Genomic DNA, 8,094 nt, shown 5'->3' with positions numbered 1-8,094 from the left:
TCACATGTATCAACATTCATTTAATAAGGAATACATCAACAACAATGCTTCAACTGACATCAAATGTTTCATTGTGCAAACCCACATCATGTTCATTAGCACGAGATTTGTATGATTTTGTAAAAAAATGTTTCTTCTCTCAAACCATTCAGAATTACAGAATTATGTGTATGAATAAACAAAATCATATTCTGGTAAATGTACTGTAATACACCAAATCAATCAAAGCCAAAACAACAAAGAATCAACTCTGATAGTGAACAAAGAGCCTAAATGTCACGGATGCTTACACACAGGTTTATGATTATAAATCAAAGCTTCATACAATATTGCATCGCATTCTCATTAATGGGTTCGTTTGATGTCTTACGAAAACGTATGCACACAGCTATAGTTGTTTATGATAAGAGGCAGTCACTCCGATAGTAAGGACTCCAGGAGTTATGTCATAGCAGAAATTAGCATGACCATTTATGGGGCTACTGGAGGGGGGATGTTTCGGGGGAATGTTTTCTCAAAATCCCTGAATCTTTTAGGCCTTTACTGTCTTTCAGAGGCTGTAGCGAGCTCTGTTTTAAAGCTAGATATTTGTATCATATGAAACTAACTAACGCTCCAAAGCCATTTTTCAAAGGGGGCCCTTGACATGTGACCCCCAGATATCAGAATAAAAATACCAACGAGTCTCCCAACGAGACATGTTCACAAGCAAAAAACGTGTGATTTACACCCCGAGTACCTACGGCATAGATTTACAGAGCCATAAATCAAGCTTTATACAGCAGCAGTCAATGTGGTTCAGACAGAAATAAATACCTGGAATCAAGGGCTCAACAGTGGGCATAACTTTGTGGGGGTTGAGATCTCCAACTATCTAGGGAGGTCCCAGGACATGTCTGCATGTATTTTTAAAAAAGCAACTAAAACATCGAAAAAATTGTCGGGAAAAAAACTCGAAGAAAGAGATAAAAACATCAAAAGGCATCAAAGATTTGTCCCAAAAAAAAAAACTTGAAAGGCCACAAAAATGTGGAAAAATTGTCCAAAAAAACTTTAAAAAGTCTAAAAAAATTGTCCAATTTTGTTGGAAAAATAAGACAAAAACTTAAAAAAATTGTTCAACAACACCCTCAAAACAAGCATCAAAAATGTTGAAACAAGCGGAAAAAACACTGAAAAGGAACAAAGACTTCAGAAAAAGCCCAGTTTTGATTATTGGGGGTTGCAACCCCCTAAATTACGCCTATGGCTGGAAAACAAATAGGAATCACAGTGCTTTACTTTTATGTATGAATGGTTCATGGGGTGAAAGTCTTGTGTTTTCCCCCGTGACTCGAACGCCTCTCCCGATTGAGAGCCCTGTGTTACTCTCCCGATTGAGAGCCCTGTGTTTTATGACCTAACCATCCACTCCGACCTTCCCCCATGCAGTACTTCAGTACTTTACATTACTTTTCATAGCTTTATGTACGATGGCTCATGAGAGCCGCCTGATTATTTCCCGGTCACCATAGCGTCGGCCCCCAGGGGCTGCTGTAGTCCCACAGGTAGGGTCTGTACTGGTACGCTTTGCAGAAGGACGAGAACAGGGACGATCGAAGCAGCTCGTCTCCCAGTCCCTCTGCTTTGCACACGTCCCTGCAGAACTCGGATGTTTGCTGCTTCCGTTTGGTCTTGTACCTGCGGTTCTGAAACCAGATCTTCACCTGCGTCTCCGTTAGTCTTAAGGTGCCGGCCAGGTGAGCCCTCTCCGGGGCCGACAGGTATTTCTGGTGGTTAAATTTCTTCTCCAGTTCCAGCACCTGCAGGTGTGTGAACGCAGCTCTGGAGCGCTTCTGCTTCCCCGCGGAGGAGGAGAAGCTGCCGGACTTGGAGGAGGCGGCAGGCCGGGACGGGTCCAGAGACGCTGCTGAGCACAAACGGGAAGTTATTAAACAGAAAAAAACTTTTCTGTAACATCAGTGATGTTGCAGTCATAGACTGTTAATATTCAGTCTATGGTTGCAGTCTGTCAGGCTGGGATGTACTCTAACTTATACTGATATACTGAAATACAAAGTATACTGGGATGTACTCTAACTTATACTGATATACTGAAATATAAAGTATTCTGGAATGTACTAATGTTGTACTAGTTTTTTAATGCTTTTTTGGCATTTTTCGATGCTTTCGTTGCTCTTTGTATTTGCAATTTCAAAATATACATAATAATTATTTTATTATTTTCTTTATATTTCCAATTTCCTTTCAACTTATTTATATTATTTTTTCTCTTTTATATTTCCAATTATTTGTATTTATAGTTCAAATATTTCTTTCATTTATCTATTTTATTTATTCTATTACTCTTTATAGTTCTATCTTTTTTATTTCCTCACATTGCCACAACTTTTCTGAGACCTATCATTTCCATATTTATTCCATATTCTGTAAATGAAAGTCTAATGAACACAATGGTCTGTTCTCAGCATATTTATTCTTGTATTAATTTAATTTATATTTCAATATCTTATTTACTTTTATTTTTTATTTTTTTATTTCTCTTTATATATTCCAATTTATTTGATTCACTAACAATGCCACAACTTTCCTAAGACTTATAATTTAAACATGTATTCCATATTTTGTAAATGAAAGCCAAATGCACACTTTGTCTGCCAATCCAATCATCTGTCCTTTACATTCCTGCTGTAGAAAAGCTACAGAAACTCACCTGTCTGATTTATTTCTCTTCATATTTTCCCTTTTTATATTTACTCACATTGCCACAACTTTCCTATAGATCTATATAGACCTATAATTTCCCTATGTGTTCCCTATTCTGTAAATGAAAACACAGTTCATTGGTACATTCCCCTGCTGTAGAAAAAGCTTTAGAATCTCACCTGTCTGAACTCCGAACTCCGTCTCCTGACGGCAGCGTTGCTCCGACAACTTCTCGGCTCCTTCCTCCCACTGGGAGCATCTTTCCCTCTTCTGTGAACAGCGTTTGCTGTTAAAACTTGTGCCGTCCTCCGTGGACAGGATGTCCTCTATGAGGAAGGAGGTCAGAGGTTTGACTGGGTCGGACATTTCCATCCAGTTATCCACAAACCAGAGAGAAACCTCTCAGTGGCTGCAGCAGCAGAGTCTCCTCACACACGTACACGGTCTGAGTTTATACCAGAGCCGGGACAGGACAGGACAGGACAGGGCGGGACAGGACGGGGGCAGGACAGGGGCGGGTTTACTCTGACTGCACCGGTGAGTTTAGGAGAAGGTTGAGCCAACTTCTGCTTCAGTGGTGGAAGAACTATACATTTCAGGTTTCAAAGTTTTATTGTCATATGTGTGACAGGCTAAAGGAAATACTCATAGCCTGTTATGCACTAAAAGGTATTAGTAAGTTCATAATATGTGAGGATCTTAAAATATCTCAGGTTAAAAAGATCATGCATTCAGTACTAGTTCATAGAGATTGATAAAATTCATATAATTGTGTTAAAAAGTTAAAATCCATCATGCGTACGAAGGGTAAAAATTGTAAGAGGAATGTGTAAACGTTATATTGATTACTTTATTTTGTGGTGCCATCTTTAAAGGTAAGGCACCATAAAGTAGTAAGTGCAAGTACATTAGCTTTAAATAGATAATGCTACAAAGAGCCATGTGGCGTTTCTGTTGCGTGTCAGCTGCATGGCGTTTTCTATGTCTTTACACACCAGAAACGTGTGTTTCTGCTGCTGCTGCTAGCCTTGTCTGTACACATGTATGTTTCCCATTGATTACTGCACTCAAGCAGTAGTATAAACATCTTTTCCTATTCTATTTTGCCTGGAAACGCTTCCAACACGCTTGCGTGTTGCGTGAAAAATAGCCGTCAGTTCTATTTCTAGCATGCACGCGTTTTCAGTGCGGCTCGAGCCGCGCCTGAGACGTGCGTGTCACGCAGGCAGTGTGCAAGCTCTAACCTGTTAACATAGGAGCCGAAATAAAAACGGACACGCCACACAGCCAGTCTGTCGCCGGCCTAAAAGTGTTAATCATAACTCTTAATCTATGAGCCCGAGATCGATTGCTTTGGTCTCCACCCAAGTTCCCCGAGAAATCGCGGTCTTTTCCTCATCACACTAAAGTTCTCATTGAGGAAACATAACCGTATCACTCTCGTGATTATTTCTCCCCTTTGTCAGGGGGTCCCTGTACCGGTACATTGAAATTCTTCGGTTGCTGTCCACAGAATGCCAAACAATGTCAAATATACAATAAATAGCCTACTACAAATATACAAAGTTAAACAATTTTATAAAATAAAACAAAAGGCAGAATGTGAAAAATAATATTATAATGTCTGATGGCAGTAGGAAAGAAAGAGTTGTTTATTCAATTCAATTCAACTTTATTTTAGACACAGGTATATATATATATATATATATATATCAGTATATGAATATTAAAACACAACAACACAGACACTAGACTCTATGGGACCCTTCCTTTTATATCACATATTTCAATATGTTTATCTTTAGTTTTCTGTACTGTTTGGTTTTGCTTTACATTTGCACTATTTAGAATGTATTACTGTATTGTACATAATACTTATATTTTTTTAATGAATTAGTATATATTGCTTATATTACTAATCTTATTTGTATATAATACTTCTCCTTTATATTATACTTGTTGTACGTGTCCTTATTGGACCGTGGGTCGGAGAGAAACTGCTGCTCTGTGTGCTCTGTGTGTCTGAATATTATTATATATTATTATTAATATGCATATATTGCAGAATTGACAATAAAGTTGACTCGACTCGACAAAAGAGTTACGTAGAAGACAGGTTCAGGAAGGTCAACATTAAATTTCTCAACACAGCATGAAAGGTGGGAACCATAGAAATAAAATGGATGGAAAGGCCACTGTTTCCCGTAGTCATTTGATTGGGACATAACAAAATGGCGATTGTTGTTAGTTGTCATGCACTTGCATTGGCCAGTTTTGATTATTGGGGGGGTTGTAACCCCCTATCCCCCCTATAAATTACATCTTTGGTGTAAAACTTAACAACATTGGAAGAGTTTTTCTTTCATATGTGTGTCCAGACAGTAACAGTATTGGACTATATTGTGGTTAATCGCTCTCACATTAATGTCACTGTACAGTAGTTAAATATAGATGTATGTTGGGTCTTAATGCCCCCCCCACTCCCCCCTTAGCTCAGCGTATAGGCCGGTTTTCTGCGGCTGCAGGGGCTCTGTGGTAGTTTGGTTTGGGGGTCAGAGTGGGTGGTCGGGCCGACTGCAGCACTAATGACTTGGACACATTGAGACCGGCTCCTGAAACAAACACAGACAACGCTCGGTGGCTGTTTAATTTGTTGTTTCTCCAACGCTCAGTCGTTTACTAGCAGTGTCTGTGTCCCTCTGGGAGTTCATGCTTTATTTGGAAAATGCATGAATGTTGGGATGATAAACGTGATTCTTTTCGTGGCCCCCGGCACCGCTGACGCCTATGTTTCGGAAGCAAATAAGAGACATAAGTAATTGAATTTTAACAGTTGCTGATTACTCTTTAATACTTGCTCTCAATTCACCTCTTTGGAATTAAAATGTGAAATTTCTTGATTTGCAATTTCAAAAGCTGAATTTGATTATTTTTCAATGGTCACAAATAAAAAATAAAAAAAATAGATTCAGGTTGCTCAAATTCAGATTCACAGATTCAAATTAAAAACTGGACGACTTATGCCTACCGCACACTAGAAGACTTTGAAAAGACTAAAGTCTGACACCATCTCACATCTAACGTTGATAATATGTAAAGACTGGGGACCTTGCAACTAGATTCATTTATAAAAAAATGTAACCAAGCTAGCTAACTTCTGCTAGCGTTAGCGTTAGCTGGTAACTTAAAGGAAAGATTTTCTGCTCTGCTGTACATGCAGATGAATGTCTCCCGTATCCAGAGGTCTGTGTTTATCCGCCGGCAAATCTCCGCTAGATGACTCGCTTCAGAAGAGTTGAAAATCAGCAACTTTTCCTCTTTAGTGTTTAGCTTAGCGCGGCGCCATAACAACCATAAACAACACTGACTCTAGCTGTTGCTGCTTCCTGTTTGGTCACCTTTTGTTTTGGACTTGACTACGAAGACTTAAGATAATATCTAACACGTTTGATTTTGTCAGAACGTCGAGACGGGAATAAGACTGACTGAGACAAAAAACTCCAACAAATTGCCAAAAAAAAAACCTTGAAAAGTGACAAAAACGTTGCAAAAATTGCCCAAAAAAGCAACAAAAACTTTGGAAAAATCCCAGAATGGATTATTGGGGGGGTTTGTAAATTATGCCTATGATATATTATTAGATATATTATTAGACTGATGTAAAGTTGAGCGGGACCTGTCCCGAGTCGTGGATCATCATTTATAAAAGCCTCCTGTTTTAAATCTGGCTCCTCCTCACCGTTAGCCGCTGTGTTGTCAACACAGCGGCTAACGGTTAAGATCTTCAGTGTGATAACATTCACCTTGAATTCTTCGTCTGCAACCGTCTGTCTGTCTGCAAAACCGTGTTGAACTGTAATCTCTCTGTCTGTAAGCACAATTTATCTTTCCATGTTTAAACCCCTTATGTGTAATTTCTTTTAAATCCAACAAGGCTGAATGTGCAATAAAATGTCAAAAAAGAGGAGAGCTTCCAGTTTTTTTTTTAAATCTGATCAACTTTCTGATTCCATTGAAAATTCAGAGGTTTATTTTAAGCATTTAACTACTTCAATATAACTTCCCAAACACATCAAACATGTTTGGTTGTCAGCAGAAGCGTATAGACACGGCCGAATAAGAAAACACTTGCAGTCAGCTCAGAGACGATACCGAATAAAATGTTAAAAGAGCTTCCAGCTTCCAAATCTGAGCAACTTTCTTTAGTGCGTTACCTTTTTAACCCTCTGAGGTCTGAGGACATTTTTAGATCTCTTTTTGAATTCTCCTTTAAAGGGTAAGTACCGTTTTTTTCAATCAGGACCCTATTTTCCTATTTTTTTGCGTCTAAGGCCCTGTCCACACTAACACAGGTATTTTCTACACGGTTAGGCCGTTAGTCCACACGCAAACGCAGAATCAGGGCACTGAAACCGAACCTTGTTTTGCCGCTGACAGACTCAGATTAATATTCTAAGTCTCTGACAACGTTATGTTAACGATTTCTAAGGACGATTTCTGTTAAAGAGTAAGATCCTCTTTTTAAACATAAAAATATCCGTGAAATTGGTTTGCTAAACCTACCAGACTCCATGTAATTAAACAGTGATTTTAGCATCGTAAAATACACTTCATTCTTAGTTTTGGTTTGGAATCTGCGGGGTTGCAAACGGAGACCTTTGGCAACACTGACACTGACGCCAATGCTTCCCCGCTTATTGGGCCATGAAGTCCTGTTCTCTGTAGTCTCGCTTTGCCAGACCTTCCTCCACAGCGCTGCGAAGGAAGGTCTGGCTAATCCACACAGCATTCCTGGATGGGAGAAGAACGTGCTCTGGTTTATTGGCATTTCTTTAAACCAATCACAATCGTCTTGGGCGGCGCTAAGGGCCGTGGAGCAGTCTATGGGAGCAACGGTGTCGCTGCAAAAAAGACTCGGGAAGGAACTTGTTTTGGTGGAACATGTGTACGTTCAAAAGTTGTTTTAGCCGTGCAACAGAAAACTCAGATTGGACAGATATTCTAGCTAGCTGTCTGGATTTACCCTGCTGAGATCTGAGGAGCAGTTGACCATAGTCCTCACAAATCCACCAGAGTTTAAAATGCCAACGCAAAGAAAGCCCAGAGTAATGGACATCCTGCTGAAATGAGGGACAATTGGCGGAATTTCTGTTGGCACCGGAGCCAGGTTAGCCATTGTTAGCAATACCAGTTTATAACAATGCATTACGCTGTTTTTTTGTGCATACAAACAGCGTAGCAACAAGTCCACAGATAGAAGTTGGACAGGACTATATGTGTGTACGACTGATTTAGTGAGACACAAATAAGACAGTGTTAGATAACTAAAGACAAGTGCTAATAACTGTATGTTACTACAGCTTTCACTACTGTTGATGCACGGGGCAG

At 39.5% G+C, this 8,094-nt stretch overlaps 1 protein-coding gene across 2 annotated transcripts; it reads right to left on the bottom strand.

Moving 5' to 3' along the window:
- On the bottom strand, positions 1-3,162 carry nkx3-1 (NK3 homeobox 1). 2 transcript variants are annotated; one of them, XM_078251622.1, is made up of 2 exons: positions 2,886-3,162; positions 1-1,909 (listed from the first exon to the last, which is right to left on the bottom strand). In XM_078251622.1, exons 1-2 carry the CDS (start codon positions 3,076-3,078, stop codon positions 1,506-1,508), a joined length of 597 nt encoding a protein of 198 aa, XP_078107748.1. In that variant the 5' UTR covers positions 3,079-3,162; the 3' UTR covers positions 1-1,505. The 2 variants fall into 2 exon arrangements, with proteins under 2 accessions (XP_078107748.1, XP_078107749.1); XM_078251623.1 differs by having other exon boundaries at positions 1-1,906.
- Positions 3,163-8,094: the final 4,932 nt, after the last annotated feature.

This window comes from Sander vitreus, chromosome 5 (assembly GCF_031162955.1).
Source record: "Sander vitreus isolate 19-12246 chromosome 5, sanVit1, whole genome shotgun sequence".
NCBI classification, from domain to species: Eukaryota; Metazoa; Chordata; class Actinopteri; order Perciformes; family Percidae; genus Sander; species Sander vitreus.
Note: the sequence above shows the minus strand (reverse complement) of the source record. Positions and strands in the feature narration are given on the sequence as shown.

Bases quoted from the DNA above. Each gene is read 5' to 3' on its own strand.
- nkx3-1 (XM_078251622.1), bottom strand. From the start codon at position 3,078: ATGGAAATGTCCGACCCAGTCAAACCTCTGACCTCCTTCCTCATAGAG. The intron at 1,910-2,885 runs GTGAGATTCTAA...GTTTGTGCTCAG, and splicing joins GGAGTTCGGAGTTCAGACAG to CAGCGTCTCTGGACCCGTCC.